Source organism: Gadus morhua, chromosome 19 (assembly GCF_902167405.1).
Source record: "Gadus morhua chromosome 19, gadMor3.0, whole genome shotgun sequence".
Lineage (NCBI taxonomy): Eukaryota > Metazoa > Chordata > Actinopteri > Gadiformes > Gadidae > Gadus > Gadus morhua.
In genome coordinates, this window is record NC_044066.1 from 12,990,890 (window position 1) to 13,012,979 (window position 22,090).

General features: G+C 52.0%; 3 protein-coding genes across 7 annotated transcripts; 1 reads left to right on the forward strand and 2 right to left on the reverse strand.

Moving 5' to 3' along the window:
• The first annotated feature begins 1,123 nt into the window (after positions 1–1,123).
• ckap4 (cytoskeleton associated protein 4) lies at positions 1,124–3,784 on the forward strand. The gene is made up of 2 exons (XM_030342129.1): positions 1,124–1,704; positions 2,200–3,784. The coding sequence occupies exons 1-2, from the start codon at positions 1,339–1,341 to the stop codon at positions 3,367–3,369; spliced, it is 1,536 nt and encodes a 511-aa protein (XP_030197989.1). The 5' UTR covers positions 1,124–1,338; the 3' UTR covers positions 3,370–3,784.
• Positions 3,785–6,033: 2,249 nt separating this feature from the next.
• ikbip (IKBKB interacting protein) lies at positions 6,034–11,114 on the reverse strand. 4 transcript variants are annotated; one of them, XM_030342141.1, is made up of 4 exons: positions 10,509–11,114; positions 10,303–10,420; positions 7,609–7,824; positions 6,034–7,022 (listed from the first exon to the last, which is right to left on the reverse strand). In XM_030342141.1, exons 1-4 carry the CDS (start codon positions 10,838–10,840, stop codon positions 6,339–6,341), a joined length of 1,350 nt encoding a protein of 449 aa, XP_030198001.1. In that variant the 5' UTR covers positions 10,841–11,114; the 3' UTR covers positions 6,034–6,338. The 4 variants fall into 4 exon arrangements, with proteins under 4 accessions (XP_030198001.1, XP_030198003.1, XP_030198002.1 ...); XM_030342143.1 differs by lacking the exons at positions 6,034–7,022; positions 7,609–7,824 and adding an exon at positions 8,260–9,760 and having other exon boundaries at positions 10,509–10,750; positions 10,922–11,114; XM_030342142.1 differs by lacking the exons at positions 6,034–7,022; positions 7,609–7,824 and adding an exon at positions 8,260–9,760 and having other exon boundaries at positions 10,509–10,786; positions 10,922–11,114.
• A 79-nt stretch (positions 11,115–11,193) lies between these two features.
• Positions 11,194–21,794, reverse strand: arfgap3 (ADP-ribosylation factor GTPase activating protein 3). 2 transcript variants are annotated; one of them, XM_030342121.1, is made up of 16 exons: positions 21,641–21,794; positions 20,902–21,020; positions 20,555–20,627; positions 19,911–20,042; positions 19,719–19,799; positions 19,446–19,539; positions 19,166–19,225; positions 19,026–19,075; positions 18,562–18,719; positions 18,156–18,287; positions 15,564–15,689; positions 15,293–15,433; positions 14,936–15,059; positions 14,299–14,386; positions 14,038–14,165; positions 11,194–13,576 (listed from the first exon to the last, which is right to left on the reverse strand). In XM_030342121.1, the coding sequence occupies exons 1-16, from the start codon at positions 21,707–21,709 to the stop codon at positions 13,559–13,561; spliced, it is 1,593 nt and encodes a 530-aa protein (XP_030197981.1). In that variant the 5' UTR covers positions 21,710–21,794; the 3' UTR covers positions 11,194–13,558. The 2 variants fall into 2 exon arrangements, with proteins under 2 accessions (XP_030197981.1, XP_030197980.1); XM_030342120.1 differs by having other exon boundaries at positions 11,196–13,576; positions 15,293–15,445.
• Positions 21,795–22,090: the final 296 nt, after the last annotated feature.

Genomic DNA, 22,090 nt, shown 5'->3' on the forward strand with positions numbered 1-22,090 from the left:
CAGAGACGACAGTCTAACCCTCCCACTCAGACGTTGACTTGAGGAACTTCCCCTAAGATAAGGTACGCCTGCAAAACATAAAAAGAATGATACATTAATAAGATGAGTTAAGAGATAGGCCTACCTATTTGAGAAATAACAGTTAAGAGATAATTATTGGAGAAACTAAGAGTTTTATAAGAGTTAAGAGATAATTACTGGAGAAACGTAAGGGTTTCATAAGAATTAAGAAATACTTATTGGAGGAAAAAGGTTTTTTTGATCAGAGTTAATTGATAGCCTACTTATTGGAGGAACGAAGGGGTTTTATACGAGTTGGAGATACTTTTTAGATAACCTTAAGGGTTTTATAAGAGTTAAGAGATACTTATTGGAGAAACTAAGGAGTTTTATAAGAGTTAAGAGATACTTTTTGGAGTCAAGAGTTACTTAAGGATAAACTAAGGGTTTTGGTAGATCTTAACGTGAGTCACTGTGGAGGCAGAGCCTCAAGGGGCTCCAGCTGACTGATGCCACGTATGAAGGGAGGAGCGACGGAGGAACCGGTTCTATTGGCTCAGGAGCCTTCAGATATCCGAGGAGGGGATGGGATGGAGAACGGTTATAAAACTAAATTAAAAAACTGAAGCGCCACCAGGGGGTCGCCCTGCAGCTGACAGCGGTGTAACATGAACTCTCAGCTCATTTCCATACCACTCTTCCACAGGTTGATGTTAACCCAGAGTTAATCAGATGCATGTACAGAATGTACAACATGTGTGAACATTCTTTCGCCACAGGCGTCTAGGATGATGCACAATCCAGCCCAGAATTAAACATTAAACGCTTTCCTCTCCAAGTGCGACAAACATGATGGGGAGTAAAACGGGACCACTGGCTTCAGGTTACAAACCCGGCCGGGTCAAGCAAACCCCTTTCCTATTTTAACACACGCACACACACACACACACACACACACAGACAGACCCAAGCCCCCATTCCAGGGGGATTTCACACACACACACACACACACACACACACACACACACACACACACACACACACACACACACACACACACACACACACACACACACACACACACACACACACACACACACACACACACACACACACACACACACACACACACACACACACACACACACCACCCCCTGCCCCTAAACCAGCCCCAGGAAGGCCACGACGCGCTCCCTGATACGCTGAAGGTTCGGGACTATAGGAGGTATCCAGGACGCCTCCAGGACGCTCCTCTATACCCAGCGCCAGTCTGCGACGCGTCACCCCTCCTGAAGACATCTCCACCACTCCTGAACCACATCTCCTCCGAAAACAGAGATGACGGCGAAGAACCGCAACAAGGCGAGCTCCGGGGAAAAGACCACCACTGCTGCTGCTGCTGCTCCTCCGTCGTCTGCCCAGGTCGACGCGTCGACAAAAGTGCAGAAAAGTAGCGATGAGGTCTCAGGAGCCGTGACCACCCCAAAGAGTCCCGGGTCTGGACCCAGCAGCGATGGAGGTGGAGGTGGAGGCTTCCAGGTGCTTCTCTTATTGTTTTCCGTCGCTCTGGTCGCTGGAGGAGGTTTTGCGGCGTTTTATCTCCAACAGGCCCTAGAAGAAGTTCACCAGATCGGTGCCAAGAATCAGGAAACCGCGCTGGAGAACGCAAAGTTACACGGGAGGATGGAAAGCGTTCTTGAACAGGTAGGGGATTCACAACTGGTTATCTTATCCTTGCATCCATTATTTCATATGCGTAAAAACATGCTTCTGCGGGGCCATCGATCACCATGTAACTACAGTGTAACAGGCCATCGAACACCGTGTCCTTACATAAACAGGCTCGACATACCTTCATAAAGCTTTGAAGATGGTCTCCCTGACTCTTAACGTTTTATTACATCATCCATCACTTGAGGCGCTGGGTTAACAGTCCTTATCGCTAATCGTCCCGTTTCTTTGAAGTTGCGTTTTTAAAGAAACTCTGAAGTTAAGTTTTCAGGTGAATCATGTAGGACAGAGGAGCTACAACATGCCTCCTTTGTCATCGACCCATTTTTACGCCAAAGGGGAAAAAATGGAACATGCAACTGAGCTGAATAGTGCACTGAAATGCACCTCAAACGGGGCAGGGATGGGTTTGAGGTGCATGAAGCCTGCGTGTTCCCACAGTAACCATCCCTGTTCCTCCTGCTTCAGGTGGATTCGGTGAGGCGGGTGGTGGAAGGGTTGGAGGCCTCGCTGGCCGTGACGCGCTCCGAGCTGGGGGCGGCGGGCGGCCGGCTGCGGCAGGGCGAGGAGGAGAAGCAGCGGCTGGAGGAGGCGCTGCAGCGGCTGCAGAACGACCTCCTGCAGGACCTGTCGGCGGGCATCAGCCAGGTAAAGGAGGCCCGCGAGAGGGACTTCTCCTCCCTGGAGAGCACCGTGGAGACGCGCCTGGCCGAGGTCGGCCAATCCGTGGCCTCCAGCGTGGCCGAGCTGGCCGCCGCGCAGGGCGAGGTGCGGGGGCAGTTGGCCGGCCTCCAGGCCCGCCTGGGCGAGGCCGAGGACCCGGCCGTCCTGAGGGGGGAGCTGGCGGTCGTGGCGGGGGCGGTGGAGGAGCTGGAGGCGGCGAGCCGGGCCTCGGAGGCCGGCGCCGTCTCGCTGGCCGAGCAGATCGGCGGCGTGAGCGCCGAGCTCCAGACCCGCAACGGGGAGGTGGCGTCGCTGGCGCAGGAAGTGGACGCGGTGCGGGCGCTAGTGCAGGACACCGTGGGCAGCCTGAAGGGGATTGTGACGGCGGCGGAGGCCGGGGTGACGGAGCTGCGGGCCGGGTCCGAGGAGCTGGAGGCCGGGCTGGGGCGCGCCCAGGAGGCGGTGGGCCGCCTGCGGGAGGAGGCGCGGGAGCAGACGCTGCAGCGCTCCGTAGACCTGGAGGCGCGGGTCAAGGCGTCGGAGGAGGCGGCGCAGTCCGTGGCCGAGCTCTCCTCCAGGGTGGAGGCGCTGCTCGCCAGCCACGACTCCCACGATAGCGCGCTGGCCGCCCACGGCCAGGCGGCGGAGAAGGCCCGCGCCGGCCTGGCGGAGGAGCTGGAGCAGCTGAGGGCCGGCGTGGAGGAGGTCCGGTCCAGCGCCGACCAGGGCTCTCTGGGGGGCCTGACGGAGGCGCTGGACAGCAGGCTGTCCACACTGGAGGAGAGCACCAGAGACAGCATCCAGACCCCCCAACGTCTGGAGGAGCTGAGGGCCGTGGTGGTGGCCCTCGAGGGGAAGGCTGCCCGTCTGGAGCAGCACGAGCAGGCCATCTCCACCCTGCAGGATGCTCTGAAGAAGACCACCACCACCCTGGCCGCCTTGTCCACCAAGAAAATCAAAGCCAAGAAGCCGTAGAACACTAATAAAGCCTTTAATATCAATCTGATGAGCTGATTGTCAAAGCCTCCTGGTTCTCCCGCACATGAAGCACATGAGGTGCTGAATCCCCTGACCCCCCAGCCAAGTTGTCCTGGGGGGGTCCGCGTCCTGGGGGTCAGGGTCCTGGGGTAGCACCCGTTGTCGTCAGGACTGTACCGGAGGGCAGGACCAACAGGACCTGCTGTTTTCTACACCGAAGTGGACTCTCACTGCACTGTATTTTCTACTGTTTTGTTTCTTTTGGACATTCACTTTTATTATTTACATCCTGTTTTCTTTCCAGTAAATTTCATTTGATACGTCTCGTTTTGGGTCATTAGAACAATGTTTACAAACTGTGTTTGGATTCTTCTGTTGAACGAAAAATAAAAATGACACTAAATTCTCGGGATTTTCAATCTTCCAAACCTTTTCATTTGGTAGGTCATCGATTCAGAGGTAGAGCGGCAGCTTTAGGGATTTATTAGTGTCAAATTTAAAGGAAGGTCATAGCGTGGTGTGACATCACTCAGCCTCTGGACATTCACTTGATTACTAATACTGTGTTTACAGTCAACCAAAGACAGATACAATGTACTATATGTACTACACATACAATTTACTATATGTACTGTACATACAATGTGTACTATATTTACAGGCATGAAAGTGCAAGTAGGATCCCAGCATAAATGGATTGATCATATTTTCCATTCACCATCTGGATCAACATGGGACCTCATATCCGCTGCAATACAGGTCAAGTCTCATCAACATACTCTAGTATGCAGGGTTGCATGTTCCACAAGCCACCATCTGTGGTATATCTGGCATGCAGTGTTAGACATTTCACAAGCTATCATCTGTGGTATGCAGGGTTACATGTTCCACAAGCTAATCTGGGCAATGGTGAATCGCGGAGACCTTTATGGACGGGTCAACGCTGTTTATTTAAGCACTCTTTTCTCCCAGTGAGTAGGGTACTAGGGTAAGGGTACCAGGGTTAGGGTATTGGGGTTAAGGGACTAGGGTTAGGGTACCAGGGTTAGGGTACTAGGGTTAGGGTACTAGGGTTGAGGTACTAGGGTTAGGGTACTAGAGTTAAGGTACTAGGGTTAAGGTACTAGGGTAAAGGTTCTAGGGTTAGGGTACTACGGTTAGGGTTAGGGTACTAGGGTTAGGGTACTAGAGTTAGGGTACTAGGGTTAGGGTACTAGGATGAGGGTACTAGGATTAGGGTACTAGGGTTAGGGTACTAGGATGAGGGTAGGAGGATTAGGGTACTAGGGTTAGGGTAATAGGGTTAGGGTAATAGGGTTCGGGGACAATGGTTAGGGTACTAGAGTTAGGGTACTAGGGTTAATGTGCTAGGGCTTAAGGAACTAGAGTTAGGGTTCTAGGGTTAGGGCAGCGCTACTCATTGCACGGCTCACCAAACCTATATTTGCGGCTCGCATGGCAGTAAAAATATACAGTGATATGATCATGCAGATAATACTAAACAGCTCACATAGGACACAGTTGAATTAGCCTCTTAATTTTCCTCTCAAAGTGCACCAAATTGATGCATTTTACATTTAATGGTAAAAAAAAATATTATTGAAGGGGGGTATCCTATGAACACACTCGTATTCATTGATATTTTTTACAAATCATTTTAATAAAAAGTAATAACTTATTCTTTAATGGCTTCCATGTTATGTGATCCAGTGTCTCCACATTATTCCAGAAAATAGCGCACAGTCACACTAGTCTTAATTTTCCTGAAAGTGCACCAGATTGATGCATTCTAGGTTAAAAGGTACCGAATGTTCTTCCGGGGGAGCATGCCCCCGGACCCCCCTAAGGACTGGGTTCCCTCCACAGTTTCACAACATTCTGTGGGAAACACTGCTTCAGGGATGACACATTAATAAGCAGGCAAACTTGTGTATGACTGGATTGATAGGTTGTGATACTTTGCGGTAAAAATGGCTCTCCTGTTGACTTTGTCCTGTCAGTGCGGCTCTCCTGAAAAAAATAGTGAATACCTCTGGGTTAGGGTATCAGGGTTAGGGTACAAGGGTGAGGGTACTAGGGTTAAGGTACTAGGGTGATGGATCAAGAAATGAACACATACCTCCCGAGTAGCCCAGTCTGCCGTGATTGGTCAGCATGTTTGCGGGTGTGTTGGCAAATTCACACCCCGAGATGTTGAGAAGCTGAGAAGTAAACATTGCGGGTAGCTGTGAGGCGGGACTTCTGCACTACCCACCAAACAGTCTGACGTCACACTGTTATGGAAGTAAAGTTTGTGCGCAAACAACAAACATTTCACACACTTATTGAGGGGCATTCTCGTCGGAAGCGAATACTCCCCTGGCTTTGAGTTAGATTTGTCTAGCTTAGTAGACGTAAAACATGTATACATATATCATATAACAGTCTAAAGCAAAGGGAAACTTGAAAAATCATGATATCACCCCTTTAAGAATAATTTAATCCTTAATATAAAAAAGTACATTGAATGACAGATGAAGAGACATTACAGAACTGTTGGTCATCGCTGGTATTGAAACTTCAGGTGTTCAGCAGGCAGTTCATGATGAAGTATGAGCTGTGGTCTTGGGGGTGTATAGTGAGGGACAGAACATCAGCCACATCCCCCCCCCCCCCCCTCCGGTCTGGGTGTCACTCAAGGGTAGACTCTGTCTCATGGGTAATAAACAGCTGGTGGTAGAACGGCAGCCATTTCAGATCCTCCAGAAGCCACCAACTGGAAAACTGTAGTTTTCCAGTTTGTGGCAAACTGTAGGTATGTAGCATTCTTGTTCCCGCTGCAGAGTTCTCTAAATGTCTACATGATATGCTTACATTATTTTACATTCAGTTGGTGATGGACGCAATCTCAAAACACTGTTCAGGGCTTCATCAAAAAACAAAAACTAACAAGACCTTAAAGAACAAAGCTAAGAGGTTCATTCTGCTCACAGTTCACTCTGTTCACCCTGGTCGCCCGGCTCGGTCTGGAGCAGAGCGTTGTTCAACAGACCCTGTAAACGCAGGCCGATATCCTCCCCATCAGGGACATCCTCTGAGTCCAGCGCCCCCTGCTGGCCGGGGGTCAGGGAGGCCAGCTCCTCCCCCTGCTGCCCTGGGGTCAGGGAGGTCAGCTCCTCCCCCTGCTGGCAGAGGCTCAGGGGGGTCAGCGCCCCCCTGAGCTCCTCCACCTCCCGCTCTCTCTTGGCCAGGTCTTCGGCCAACTGTCCGATGCGCAGCGTGAGGTCGGACAGCCGGGGCTCGAAGGCGGCGAAGTCCCGCTGGATGCCGGCCACCTTGGGCTTGAGGTCGCCGGCGAAGGTGACGGTGCGGACGAGGCGCGCCCGGCCGGCCTCCAGCTCCCGGAGCCGCTCCGCCGTGCGCCCGTCGGCGGCGGCGATGGCGGGGAGGCGGCGCTGCAGCTCGCCCACGGCGCGGGCGTTGTCCTCGGCGACGGCGCGCAGGGCCGACACGCGGTCGATGCTGGCGCTCAGCAGGTCGGCGATGCGCGTGACCATGGTGCGCTCCGCCTGCAGGGCCTGCTCCTCCAGGGCCCCCAGCTGGGCCAGCAGGGCCTCCAGCTCCGACCGCAGACCCTCCATGCGCCGCACGTCCGTCTTCACCGACGCCACCTGGTGGTGGGGGGAGGGTCAGGCAGGGAACACTCAGAAGATCAGGAGAAAGACTCTAGACGTGGAGACCCCCTAGATGTGGGGACCCTCTAAATGTGGAGACCCTCTAGATGTGTAGACCCTCTAGATGTGGAGAGCCCCTAGACGTGGGGACCCCCTAGATGTGGGGACCCAGTCTAGATGGTCCTGATGAGACCCTCTAGATGTGGAGACCCCCTAGATGTGGGGACCCCCTAGATGTGGGGACCCAGTCTAGATGGTCCTGATGAGACCCTCTAGATGTGGAGACCCCCTAGATGTGGGGACCCCCTAGATGTGGAGACCCAGTCTAGATGGTCCTGATGAGACCCTCTAGATGTGGAGACCCTCTAGATGTGGAGACCCTCTAGATGGTCCTCTGAGGAGGCCCTCTAGATGTGGGGACCCCCTATGGTCCTCTGAGGAGACCCCCTAGATGTGGGGACCCCTAGATGTGGGGACCCCTAGATGTGCTGACCCTCTCAATGTGGGGACCCTCTCGATGTGGAGACCCTCTCGATGTGGAGACCCTCTATGTGGACGGGGGGGGCGTGACGGTAAACCACACCTTGTTGTTGACCTCGGTGGTGACGGCGCCGGTGCGCTCCTCGATGCGCTCCACCGCCTCCGTCACCGCCGCCACGCTGCTCTGGAGCTGCTGGCTCCGCCCCCCCGATCCCGCCACCCAGGAGCCCAGCTGCCCCGCCTCCCGCTGCAGGGCCTCCAGCTGGGGCCCCAGGGAGCCGGACCCTGGACCCGCCAACGCCTCCTGGACCCCCTGGCACTGGAACACACACACACACACACACACACACACACACACACACACACACACACACACACACACACACACACACACACACAAATGGAGGGTTCACTATTAGCTTGTGGATTAGCTACCAGATTAACTAGTCATCAACACGCTGTCACCTAGCAGTTTAACTAGCAACTAGTTTAAAATCGACCTGAATCCATGTCGTGTTTTTTGAGCAGAACAACACAATGTGCCTCACAAGGGGAACAGCAAACCAGCGAGAGAACCACAATGAACTCAAAACAACACAAAACATCTGAGCGACATGAAAGTGAGATTTAGATTACAAAGGACACACGCTACTTGATGAGCATAAAGGTAACTGAACAGGTTAGTTCAGTGATATTGTTCTGCACGACAACAAAATATCAAGACAAGGAAATAAAATACACAAGGAAGCCAGTGTTGAGGATTGTATTCATTTATTGCATTTATTGAAAGATAGATGTGGTTCCACCTCCTGCCGTTTCCCCCTCCCTGTCTCTGACCCCCCCGTGTTAGATGATCAACACGTTTCACTTTCCTCCTCCGTCCTCCTCCTCTCTGCCATCCGTCTCCAACCGTCTCTCTTGATCAATAAAGCAGCTGATTGGCTGGTATCAGCATCAGATGTTCCTTCCCTCGTATCACAGACCAACAACAACAGACCCCCCAGAGACCAACAAACTTCTTCACAACATTTGGACTGAATATAATATAGTACAAATGTGTGATTGATTTATTCTTCAATGAGTCTAATAATGAAAGGCCATGAATCAAAAGTGTTGCACGTCATTATACCTCGAGGACAATGAACTAGAGTCAATGAGCACTTACCAACTGTCATTACAATCACATTAATAATGTCATTGAAATATTTTCCTCACAGTAGCTGTCAACAGAACAGCAATGAATTCAGAGCAAATCTCAGTACTTAACTTACACAAACAATTATAAAAAAAAAAAGAACTCAAATGATGATGAGACCAGAGACCTTCAAACCGGGCGGCTGAAGCCAACCAGGTCAGTCGCTGAGGTCTCCTCCTAACACAAGGTCAGGTGGGTCTTCCTCATCATAGTCTATCCACTCCTCCTCTTCCTCCTCCTCCTCCTCCTCCCCCCACAGTCCTCCCCCCTCCGCCTCCCCCCGGCCCTCCCTCAGCACCATAGTGAGCTCCTGCACCGCCTCCTTCACCACCTCCAGCTCCTCCTTCATCCTCCGGACGCTGCCGCGGGCCTGCAGTGCGTCCACCTCCCCCCGGAGCGCCACCATGTCCCCCAGGGTCCGCAGCAGCCCGTCCTCCGTCCCCAGCACCGTCAGGGTCAGCTCCTCCAGCCGGCCCTCCGCCCCGCTCAGCGCGGCCCCCAGCCGCAGGATGGAGCGCACCGCCTCCTCCACGGCGGGCAGCTGCTCCTCGCAGGCGCGGGCCCGCGGGACGTGCTCCCGCAGCGCGGCGGCCAGCTCCTCCCCGCGACGGGCCAGGTCCCCCACGCGGCCCCCCAGCCCCAGCAGCTGGGCCGTGTTCCAGTCCAGCTGGCCGCGGGCCCGCACCACGTCCGCCTCCTCCGCCCGCTCCATCGCGCGCACGTTGCGGGCGGAGCTGTCCGCCAGTTCGTCCAGCCGCTCGCCCAGGGCCCGCCCCCGGCGCTCCGCCTCGTTGACGCTCTCCGTGGCGCCGGCGTGGGCGGCCCGCGCCTCCGCCTTCAGGCCGGCCAGGTCGGAGGTCGCGGACGCCATGCGCCCCGCCCACAGCTCCGTCACGTTCAGGAAGTGGGCGTTGACCGCCTGGAGGGCGAGCGAGGCGGCGTCCTCGTCCGCCTGGATCGCCGTGACGACGGCGCGGAGGGCGGCCAGGTCCGTCTGGAGGCGGGTCGCCGTGGCGGCGGAGGCGAGCACCCCCCGGAGGCCCTCTTGGGACGAGGAGAGCTGCGGCCACAACACAAGACAGCGGGCGGTTTGTCCGGCGGCGAGGCTTTACTCAGTAACACGATGGACCAGGGGCTCAGCGAGTCCGGACCGCTAGGAGGAGGAACGGACTCCAACCGGGAACCGTCTGGTGGGAGGGGGTCGGATCCTCTGATGTGACGGGGGGGGGCGGACCCCCAGCAAGGGGTCCACACTCTACCTATAGGGGTCCTCTCTGAAGATGATCTGACCCCTTCCTGCTCCTTAACGACATGCAGCTCAATTCACGGCCGAAAGGCGTTTCCTAAAATGTAAACTTGATTGCGCTCGATCTTTCCATGACGTTTCCACGGTCGTGGTAGAAACATCCTGATTGCAACTTGATTTCATAAATAGAGGATTTATTTTTTACACAATTTTCATTTGATTATGGTCCTAAAAAAATACTTCCATACTTAAGGAAACCTTCCTTCCCTACACGTAGGGAATGTCCTAAAACAAGGACCGCCCATATATGGAGAGGAAATGCGTGTTCCTGGTGGTAGATATGAAACAATACCAACCTTCTCAGACACTCTGAGGACCTCCTCTTCCAAAGTCAGCAGCCCCGTTGTCCTCTGGTGCAGAAGTGTGTATTTATTCTCCAGGTCAGAGAACCGTTCGTTCTGTTGCAGTACAACCCTGGAATCCAGGAGAGGATCTCCATCAGACATCAACATTTGAGTTTACATCTCAACCCAAAACATGGATTGGAATTTAAATGTCTTACCATGCCAGAGCTCCGCACACTGCCAGCGTCAGGACACACAGACACGTTCTAAGGTCGAGCAGCGAGGAGCCAGAAGGTTCCGCCAGCCGGACTCCAGAACTTCTCTCCTTCCCTACCTCCTCTGCCTCCAGCCGGCCTCCAGACCTTCTCTCCTTCTCTTCACCATTCGCTTTTGGTGACTCCGACAAATTGTTGCTCTTTGCTGAGTGGCTTTTCTTCCGTAGCTTCACTTCATTCGACATCTTAGGGCAGAAACGGACTCGCTGCTTCTTCAGATACTTCAGACGAAACAATCGATAGACGCCGTAAAAGTTCAGACTAAATTTAAGCATGCATAATAGACCTGTCGATACCGTTACATTGTGCAGTCCAAGTTAATATCATGGTAGAACGAAGAAGACAAGAAGACATACATCGGTTTGGATCCGTGTCCCTGTTGTTGCTGCGCCTGGAGGAATGTGGAGTCGACGCGTAAAGCCACGTAGACGCGTAAAGCCACGTAGACGCTACTGGCCGCAGAGGATCCCGCTGCTCTGCGTCACCATAGGAACCCGCTGCTCTGCGTCGCTCTGCGTCTTCCTCCTCTTTACAATCCTCGACTTGTGTTGAGAACTGCGCTGATATTATGTTTCAGGCGGACCAGCGTTTATAGACGAATGATTGAATAAAAACAAATACCAAAATATATATATTTTTTGCTCTGGCACAAACCATTTATTTTTCCTTTTTAACAATACAGCTTTGTCTTCTCAAAAGATGAATACATCTGAAGTTTCCAAAAAATGTCCAAAAACGGTTATCAGGTAATTGCTTCCGAAATCAATTACGCTACCATTTATTCAACTATGCAAATATTCAGCCAATCAGAGTTCTTATCCGAACGGCGCGTCCCCGCCCATCAGCGTGACGGAAGAACGTCACATATCACAATATGTCACACATTTACAATATGTAATGCAAAATAAAGCAGCAAATGATATAAACTGGGTAAACTGAATAATTATATTCTACTTAGGAGCTCAGGAAAACTTTGAATAAACAATGAATCTAGATTGTAAAGATGTAGGCTACAGACGTTCAAGCCAAAAGCTGCCACGTGCAAATTCTTACAAATGATACAAAGCTACAACATTATTGCCACCTTCTGCCACAGCGTATGGATTAAGGCTTATCGTGATATCTGACTTATCACGACATATTTGGTCCGGGGATTCAGAGCTTCTAAAAGGAGAATTCTAGAAGACACCCTTGTGTGATTGACTGCATCATAATGTTGCAGTTTTATCTGTAATCACAACATGCTGTTGAACATCGTTTATATAAACTTCTGCTTTTCACGTTATACTGTTGCAAATCTAAAACGAGATATATGTATGTCTGCTCTCTATAGCAACACTTGTAAATTGTGACTTGATCGAAAAGCCACAGAAAATTGTAATCTATCTTGTTGACATCAACCCCTCAACCCCACAACAGAACCCTTTAAAAAAACACTCATGTCTGGACAGAGGACATTGCCTGGTTACATTGTGCCAATGCTACGAATTAGGTGAAAGTAGAAATAAAAGCTTTCCTATAAGTCTGCATGATTTGAAACGGTTTCTCCCAACACTCCTGTCTAGAAGCTGCTATGACTCCGCAGTATATACACAAAACATGCCTTGAAATTATATGAACGAGTGAATTTGGTTTATGATTTTCACACTAAAAAGTCCCACAACTCAACAAAAAAAAAAAAAAATCAAACATATCCCCATTTACAAACAACATGTAACCCAAACTGAAGTGGCATCTTAACACTTCTGATGCCATACAAAGAGCACATAAAAGCATGTTTAAAAAGTGCAACTGACCTACATTTACCCTTTTTAATCAATTACTGAGACTGTCCTCCTCTGTCTCGCCCCTTAGAGCCTCTGAAGAAGAAACAGGTTCAACTTTAAAGTCCAGACAATGCAGAGACACCTCCACCACACCGACCATCAGCACACTGCAGAGAAGACCCTCCCAACTAGTTCAAGCCCTCTTCTCCTTTGGAATTTAAGTTGTGGTCCAGCGCATGAGGTGGGAAATGTAAGTGCACTTTGGGGACAGAAAGGACACTTGAAAACACGCATGGGGAATGTGCACAGAAAGACTAAATACAAAGCAAACACGTGCACAGAAAAGTGCACGTGGTACATCAAAGTGCACGTGGCATTGCGGACCAGAGCTACTGTCCAACAGATCAATGCCCTCCAATAGTGGAAACTTTATCCTAAAAACATTAAAGGGGCCCTAATTTACCTGTTTCGATGTCGATTAGTCTTTACAATCCATTCATAAATCGACCCGTTAGTGACATCACACATGGGCGTGTCCAAACAGATACATGATGGGCAGCTAGAGTTCACTTAGTAGGCTGTGGACACAACCACTTGTGATGTCACTAAAGGGGAGGTTTTGAAATGGCTTGTAAAGGCTAATCAACCTGGTGGTCAAATAGTGGCCATTTAAACTGGAAACGAGCCAATCCCACACATTCCTTCATGACCACAGACCAGAGATTTGGAGATACCAGCTAGCCTTCAGAGGTCAGCTAGCCTTCAGAGGTCAGCTAGCCTTCAGAGGTCACACCAGCCCTCATGTTCTTCACAGCAAAGCATCACTCAACCTTACGATAAACCTTTATTCAGATGCTTACAGGCCAACAGAAACAGCCTACCTAGTTTCATGGTCGGTAGTGGAGCTACTGTGTAAATATACACACACTGCCGTAAATCCAAATCTCCAATATACTGGGAATGCAATGCATACTATAAATATATTTCAGTTTTTTTGTTTTTCCTTTTGGGGAGGAAAACGCTGCGTTTGGTGTCCCGGTGGATCGTCCCGTTGTCCCTCATCCTTTCTCTCTCTCTACGGTCCGGGGAGGGGGGGGGGGGGGGGGGGGGCTCTGACCTTCGCCTAACAGAAGGGTTCCTGGGGTGCGGGCAGAGCAGAGCTCACGATGGACTCAAAACACACACACACACACACACTCACAGACAAACACAAACACAGACACCCACTCAGGAGCCGTAGTGATCCTGAAAAACAAGAAAAAGTCTGTTAGAGACGCAGGGTTACCGACCGTCGGAATTAAGAGGGGCTGATTAAGAACAGAACCCCTCCATAGCTCAGCTGGGGTCAAGGCGTACGCAACTCTAATTAGTAGGTGGGGTGGGTTTGGGCCAGACTGGAAGTAAGGTCTAAAGAGGGGCGGGGCCAACCTGGTGGGAGGGGCTAAGGAGGGGCGGGACAAGTCACGAGGGGCAGGCAAGCCTGGAGGGAGGCAGGGGCCAAGGAGCAGGTGGGGCGTACCTGGAGGGAGGAGCCGAGGAGGGGTGGGGCCTACGTGGAGGGAGGGGCTACGGAGGGGCGGGACCTACCTTGAGGGAGGGGCTAAAGAGGGGCAGGGCCTACCTGGAGGGAGGGGAAACGGGGGACGGGGCCTACCTGAAGGGCGGGGCCAACCATGAGGAAGGGTATACAGAGGGGCGGAGCCTACCTGGATGGAGGTGACCACTCCGCTCGCCATGCCCGACAGCCTCCCGGCAACCGAGCGCACGCCGAGCCGGAGCTGGGACATGTCCGGGGCGCTAGGCAACGCATTGGTGAACCGGTACGAACCCGCCGCTACGGAAACAAGGACCCCTTTAATACCACATCGATTTTATATTCATTATATAATGCTGCATCTATAACGTCTATAAATCTCATCCTGCATCTGTAACGTCCGTAAACCTTCTCCTGTATCTATCCTCCTCACCCGCTTGCTTCTTGGGGTCGTCGAACAGGTCGGCTGAGCTGATGGAGGAACTCCCGGAGAAACGCTCCAGTCGAGAGCGGCTCTCGTACTGACGGAGAAACGACAGAAACACATTCAGTTAGACTCACAGATTTACCTCTTCATCCGAGTGTCAGGGAGGGGAGAGAGACAGGAAGGGGACGGGAGAGAGACAGGAAGGGGATGTGAAAGACAGGAAGGGGACGTGAGAGAGACAAGAAGGGGATGTGAAGGAGACAGGAAGGGGACGGGAGAGAGACAGGAAGGGGATGTCAGAGAGACAAGAAGGGGATGTGAGAGACAACTAGGGGATGTGAGAGAGACAGTAATGGGATGTGCGAGAGACAATAAGGGGAGGTGAGAGAGACAATAAAGGGATGTGAGAGAGGAAGGGGACGTAAGACAGGAAGGGGACAAGAGAGATAGGAAGGAGGATCGGAGTGGGAAGCGGGGCTAGGACCGCAGGGGGGAACCAAACCCGGGGTCCCACCCATACTGCCGAGGGGACCCCTGACGCGCCCCATGTCCCCCCTCTCTTTAGGGGACCCCCTACGGGTCCTAAAGACCCCACAGGAGGTCTGGGTGAAGGTAAACGGTGTGCGTGATGAGCTCCGCCCACCTCAGAGTTGTCCTGTTTCCCAAAGAACATATCGGAGGAGATGGACTTGGAGTCTCCGAACTTCTTCTGGGCCTCTCCGGTGTCCGAGACCGGGGCAGGGTCTGGTTTCCTCCGGGACGCGGGTCTGGGGGGGGGGGGGGGGGGAAGAGAGACACCACACGTTAGACCTTCTGGTCTATGGACCCCTACAGAGTTCACCTTTTCATACCATGGAGAAGACTAGGTCCCAGTCCCGGTCTGTGAGGGTCAGGGTCTGTGTGGGTCAGGGCCTTCGGGGGTCTTGGCCCTGGTCCCGGTCTGGGTCAGTGGGGGTCTGGGGTCGTGTACCCGGTCGGGGTTGCAGGTCTAGGGTCTCACCGGTCATCCAGAGACGTGATGCCTGCGGTCAGGAAGAAGTCGGGCTCCGGTTTCCTCTCCTTGCTCCAGCCCCCGTCCGCCCGCTCCCCCCAGCGGGACGAGGAGGAGTACTCCCCCCCCGGCTCCCCTGGCTCGTCAGCCCTCGGGGTCGCCCTGCAGGCACAGGGGCAGATAGGGCAGGTTCTTAATACGCCCCCGCCTCCAGAACACAAGGGCCAGTCCTTGCACCAGAGGAACCCCACTGGGCCTCCCCGAGGGATGGGGGTCTCACCTGGGGCTGAAGCTGCCCTCGTCGTCCTCCTCCTCGATGTATCTCCGGGGCTTGGGGGCCTTCACCCCCCCGGGGGCCTCCTGCTGGATCATGTGCATGTCGGACATCACCGAGTGGGACACGCCACTGAGGACCAGAGGACACATTTCAGACCAGGGGGCCGACGGTACAACAACACTACAGGCAGGCTGAAAGGCCGGCACCTAGCGTCTCGAATCTGAGTTAGTTCAGAGACATGCTGAGGAAGGTTGGGTCCACAGGCGGGATGGGGACATTGGGGATGGAACCGAGTACATTTAAGCTGGGAGTTTAACATCACAGCAAAAACCCTCCCCTGTCCCAGCCGTGCTTAGAGGGGTCACCCCCTCTAACGGGGGTCGTACCTTCTCATGCCACTCTGAGCACCATGGTGCCTCTAACGGGGGACACGTACCTCCTCATGCCCCCCCATGGTGCCTCTTACGGGGGTAACCTACCTCCTCATGCCGCCCCATGGTGCCTCTAACGGGGGACACGTACCTCCTCATGCCCCCCCATGATGCCTCTTACAGGGGTAACCTACCTCCTCATGCCGCCCCATGGTGCCTCTAACGGGGGTAACGTACCTCCTCATGCCGCCCCATGGTGCCTCTAACGGGGGACACGTACCTCCTCATGCCCCCCCATGGTGCCTCTAACGGGGGACACGTACCTCCTCATGCCCCCCCATGGTGCCTCTAACGGGGGACACGTACCTCCTCATGCCCCCCCATGGTGCCTCTAACGGGGGACACGTACCTCCTCATGCCCCCCCATGGTGCCTCTTACAGGGGTAACGTACCTCCTCATGCCCCCCCATGGTGCCTCTTACGGGGGTCACGTACCTCCTCATGCCCCCCCATGGTGCCTCTTACGGGGGTCACGTACCTCCTCATGCCCCCTAGGGGTGTGCCAAAATATCGATACTGCGACATATCGCGATATTTCGTCTTGCGGGACGTTATCGATATGCTGACGCCAAATATCGATATTCAAAGGTCCCATGACATGAAAATATGAGGGTTTTCTAACATAAATATGAGTTCCCCTAGCCTGCCTATGGTCCCCCAATTGCTAAAACTTGCGTTTGGTGTAAAACGAGCACTAGCTGTTCTGCTCGCCTTTGAAAAAACGGAGGCTCAAGTGCGCTGATTTGGAATGTCTGTATTCTTGACGTCATCAGGAATCTCAGCTCCTCCCCTTACTCTGCCTGGCCCGCCCAGAGACGTTGGCCCGCCAATGAGACTCGACCGTGCGAGCGCCACATGTGTGTGTTTGTGTGAATACACACACTGTAACGCAAGTGTTTCTTGTCGGTTCTTTGACGTGTCTTGTATTTCCACAACGAGACTGTTGTGGGGGTTATGTTATCTCAGCCATGGTTGAGAAGGAATTGGGAGAAAGGAACTTTGGCTTTGACTGGCTGAAGTACATGAACTGCGTCATGCCGCCGGTTGCCTCGAGGCACCATCGCCCGGCAGCGGGCAGCCGGCAGCCGGCAGCGCGCGGTTCAGTCGACTTCAGGTTGATGTGAAAGTGGAAGAACCAGAGACGTCGCAGAACCCGACAAAGTCGTTTGTGATTCATTATATCGTCTGGAGGCGCACACCGCTTTTGGCCGTGATAATATGTATTAAATGATATAGATTTCTATGTATTATATGATATAATTTAGATATAGAGCTCCAGGACTGTATCGCAAGTGTTGTACACTTCCTTGTTATTTGGATAACCGTTCTGTCGGACTCTCGTCTCTGGTATTTCTACAACGAGACTCGTATTGGGGGTTATCTCAGCCAAGGTTGAGAATGAATTGGGGGGAAGGAACTTTGGCTTTGACTCCCTCAAGAACATGAACTACGACATGGAGGAGAAAGGGATTGTTGGCGGCGAATGTCTCCAGCTTGAGACCCGCTGAGGGACCACCGCCGGAGGCGGAGGTGCCTAAGCGCTGCCCGGGAACAATCCCTTTCTCCTCCTTGTCGTGGTTCGGTGTACTTCACATTGATGAGGACGTTGAAGAACCAGGAACGTCGGAGAACCCAACGCGGTCGTTTGAGATTCATAATATCGGATCACACATCTTTTGGCGGATATAATATATATTATATAGATATCTATGTAGGCTATATGATAATATATTGATATAAAGCTCCAGGACTCCCGTGTGTTCTAGAATATTTGCAGAACACGGCTAAAGGCTGTGTGCGCCTCGCCATTGCGATACATCCACTGTAAACAGAGCGAATGAAACTAAGCAATGAAATGTTTTCTGCATTTATTTTGTTTTCTAATTTTCTGTTACTTTGCATAAAATGTTTTTGTAATAAATTCTGAATTTCTTCAGTGACACAGATATCGTGATGTATCGTGGGTGAAATTTCTTGCAATATATCGATAATCGCAGAATCGCTGTATCGTGATATTATCGTTATCGTGGGTAAAATATCGTGATAGTATCGTATCGTGGGGTACCTAGTGATACCCAGCCCTAATGCCCCCCCATGGTGCCTCTTACGGGGGTAACGTACCTCCTCATGCCGCCCCACGGTGCCTCTTACAGGGGTAACGTACCTCCTCATGCCCATGCCCATGCCCAGCCTTTCCGCCTGCTCCTTGCGGTTGCCCTGCAGCCCCTTCAACTTCTGGTCCTCCAGCTTCCGCTGGGCCTCCAGGTCCTTGTAGGCCAGGCGCAGAGACGGAGCCCTGGGAGAGCGAGAGGGTTAGAGTCAGCACAGGTCATTAAGGGGCAGGCCAGAGGTCAGTACAGGTCATTAAGGGGCAGGTCATCAACGAGCAGGTCAGAGGTTGTTACAGATCGTTAAGGAGTAGGATGTTAAGGAGCAGGTCGTTAAGGAGCCGGTCGTTGAGGAGCAGGTCATTAAGGAGCAGGTCAGAGGTCAGTACAGGTCATTGAGGAGCAGGTCAGAGGTCAGTTAAAGGCTGTTAAGGCGCAGGTCAGCTGGATGGTAGGACTCACAGGGCGGCGTCTTCGCGGCCGGTCTTGGCGGGACCGGGGGGGCCGGCTGTGTCGTCCTTCTCCCTCAGCTTGTCCACGGCCTGCGCTCTCTTCTCCAGCTCGGAGAAGCTCTGGCTGCTCACCTTCTGAGCCCCCAGGCCCCCCTTCTTGGTGCCCAGCTGGAGGGAGAACACAGGGTAAGGGTGAGGCCACGCCAGGCCGATATCGGCCGATAAAACGGGCCGTCCGATCTGCGGGTGAGGCTGTACAGAGCCATGGAGGTCGGGTCAGTGAGGCTACACTGACGAGGCTGAGGAGGGGAAACTGGATCAGGACCACCGGTTCCCGGGGACCCCGGTACCCACTGCCCCAGAGAACCAGTCCCATGGAGGTCAGAGGAAGAAACAGTGGATGAGGTCCATGATAATCATGGGCCACCAGGAGACTCTGGGTCAGGATCATCTCAGGTAACCATGGTAACGTACCGTCTTCTTGGCCCCGGTCGGTTTCTTCTTGAACATGGAGGAGGTGGGCTCTGCGGAGGGAGGGGGGGGGCACAGGTTAAGAACTCTAAGGCTTAACGAATCAAACGGGTGGATTTGGCAGAGCAGCAGGTGAGCCTCACCTGGATGGGCTTTAGGGGAGACCCCGAGCATGTCCACGCTGGGACCCTCCTCCGAGTTTCCTGAGGACATGAACCCCATTAAGTTCATCAAGAGCCCCAAAGCGTTTCACAGCCCGTGAATCAAAGACAATACAAACACTACTAATACAACTGGTACTGAATGGTGAGATGTACACCAGGACATGACGCATCAGAAAAACCTCCAACAGACTCCGAGCTCAGGGTGAGATGTCCATCAGGACATCCCCACCAGGCGTCAGAACTCAGAGCTCGTACACACCGTTGCTGTCCTCCTGTGACGGCTGGAGAGAAGCCTTCTCAATGGGAGGGCTGCTGAGGTTCATCAGGGGCATGTTCTTGTTCTCAGTCACATCCTGGAGGGTACAGAAATACAACCAATCACAATCCACAACCACATAGGAATTACACCGCAGCCAATCACAATCTTCGACCGCAAATAACAGGAAATACACCCCAACCAATCAGTATCCGCGACCGCAAATAACAGGAAATACCCCCTTCTGGTCCCAGACGTTATCCCACTGATACGCACCAGGGTGTGGAGGCTGAAGAAGTCATCAGGCTTGTTGTCCGGAACCGTCGGGGAGATCGGAGCCTGGCTCTCCAACCATAGCTGCACAGGAGACACAGTCGGAGATACAGTCAGAGATGTATGCGTGTACCTCTTGTGCGTGTGTACCTCTGTCCCTTGGTGTGTGTGTGTAAGGTGTGTGACTGTGTATACCTCTGTCCCGTGTGTGCGGGTGGCCTGGGTAGCCAGGGTCTTCACCCGGTCGCGGTACTGCGTCGCAGCCCGGCTGTTGTACTTGGCGTTGGCGGCGCTGGTGGTGCAGCCATGCTGGCTGAAGAAGCTGAACTGAACACGATAATATCAAAATAAAAATAAATAAAATGAATGATATCAAATGTAAATCTAATATATACACACACACACACACACACAACTCAAAACTAGTATTGTACTTAATAATATCACAATTCATCAACGTATTTTAATTAGAATCTAATGTCAACATAATCACTGTTGAATACTAGTACTGTTATAATAAAAAAATAATATCACAATTAAAGAAAAGTAAATAGAATCGATGTAAATATAATATACACTATTCAATGCTAGTATTGTCATTTTATCACTTTAAATATGAAAAACACCACAATTAACAACGTTTTGAAGTATAATTGAATGTAAATATAAGATATAGGCCTACACTACTACACTTCTCAATACTATAACGGTATATGATATCACTATAAATATGAATCTTTATAATAATTTATTATAAAAATGGATTTTCAGTTATAATAAACACTACAAAAACAATAGGGTTCCAACCCTTCGGGCTTGGCCCCCTAATAAAGACTTACCGCATTGCTGTTTCCTCCCACTTGCATGCACCTCAGCTGGTACCAGGACCAGTTGAAGTCAAGCTCCGTGGACCTGGGGGCCAAACCCTCAGTTTGAACAGAGACCATTCTGAACACTTTCATTCAGGGCATATAGCAGACGCTTATATCCAAAACGTTTGTCAGCAGAAAGAGAAACAACAATATATCGCTGTCGGTAGAGTAAGGATGCTCATAGAACCAGCAGGGCACCAACAATCGCCAGGTTAACCCATTCCCCGTATACAACAAAGATGTCTAGGATAAGAATAGTCACAGGAATACCGGAAAGTTCCAGTTTATAAACTCAAGTCTCCCAGGAGGCCTACCTGATGAAGGACAGGTGCACCCCGAGGGAGCGGTGCGTCCCGGAGCAGTCGATGCAGAGGAACACCCCGTAGGTGATGCTCGCCCAGCTGGGGTTCTTAGAGGAGCAGTCGAAGCACGCCTGCCAGAAGTCGATGTTATTAGACTTTATTAGACACATGAAACATGATCCAGGAGCCGTTTCTGGAAGACCAGTCTGAACCCGCCAGGAGGTGATGAGATAAGAACAGACAGAAGATCAATAGTTGGTCCTCCAGTCCTAAGGACCTAACGTGGCGGTCTAAAGGTGATCCACTGATAGGAGAACGAGGTTCTAACAGCTGGTCTCTGGAACCCGATGTAAGGCGTTTTAAAGGTTCAACTTATTCTAACACCATCACCGTATTTAAGATAATCGATTAATATATTTTATGATATTATCATGAATCAGTCCGACATTGTATTCCTAAATCGGGAAAACATAAGATTACCAGAGTCTCTTCTTCACAACATATGGTAGATATATATATCTTCTATATCTTTACATTGAGTCCTTCAGTCAGGTCGGTATGCTTTTTTTGAACCAAACTACACATTTGAACCCTAACTCCCGGTTCCTGAGAGGGTCTTGGTGTTATTTGGTCCTCGGCTCTCAAAGTGCGACGTGTCAGATGTTCGGAAGGTTCGCTCTGACTTCCTCGTAGAGGATAATCTAGACCTTGATCTAACCCCACCTCGGAGATAACATTTTACCCCGCTCACCTTGTTGGTGGGCACCGAGCGGAGCCGCTTGAAAACCGCGGCGATGTCCTGCTTGCTGGGTTCAGACATGTTTCTGTGGACCTTCTCTGGTTCTTCTCCCGAACGGTAGACCTGTTTACCGGAAGCTGCTAAATCAGCTAGGAGCCGCACGTCAGCACGGAAACTGAATGTTGCCCGCTCATAGGTCAGCCGGGCAGAATACTGCCCTCTCATTGGTCAGCCGGGCAGAATACTACCCTCTCATTGGTCGACCGAAACAGCTGGTCTTGTTGTTCCAACTAAGGCACCTGGGTAATGGAGTTCTACACCTGGACGAGGATATCGTCTGAACGTGGAGCAGCAGCATCCGCACGTGAAACTGAGCCGTCGGCTGTCAATTAAAGGGGTGATATATTATGCTTCTTCGACTTTTCCATTTGACTGTTATATGACGTATGTATGCATCAATTA

Bases quoted from the DNA above. Each gene is read 5' to 3' on its own strand.
- ckap4 (XM_030342129.1), top strand. From the start codon at position 1,339: ATGACGGCGAAGAACCGCAACAAGGCGAGCTCCGGGGAAAAGACCACC. The intron at 1,705-2,199 runs GTAGGGGATTCA...CTCCTGCTTCAG, and splicing joins TGGAAAGCGTTCTTGAACAG to GTGGATTCGGTGAGGCGGGT.
- ikbip (XM_030342140.1), bottom strand. From the start codon at position 10,840: ATGCTTAAATTTAGTCTGAACTTTTACGGCGTCTATCGATTGTTTCGT. The intron at 10,421-10,508 runs GTAAGACATTTA...CCTGGATTCCAG, and splicing joins GTGTGCGGAGCTCTGGCATG to GGTTGTACTGCAACAGAACG. The intron at 9,761-10,302 runs GTTGGTATTGTT...TTGTGGCCGCAG, and splicing joins TCCTCAGAGTGTCTGAGAAG to CTCTCCTCGTCCCAAGAGGG.
- arfgap3 (XM_030342120.1), bottom strand. From the start codon at position 21,709: ATGTCTGAACCCAGCAAGCAGGACATCGCCGCGGTTTTCAAGCGGCTC. The intron at 19,076-19,165 runs GTGAGGCTCACC...CTCCCTCCGCAG, and splicing joins CTCCCCTAAAGCCCATCCAG to AGCCCACCTCCTCCATGTTC. The intron at 18,720-19,025 runs GTACGTTACCAT...TTCTCCCTCCAG, and splicing joins CGACCGGGGCCAAGAAGACG to CTGGGCACCAAGAAGGGGGG.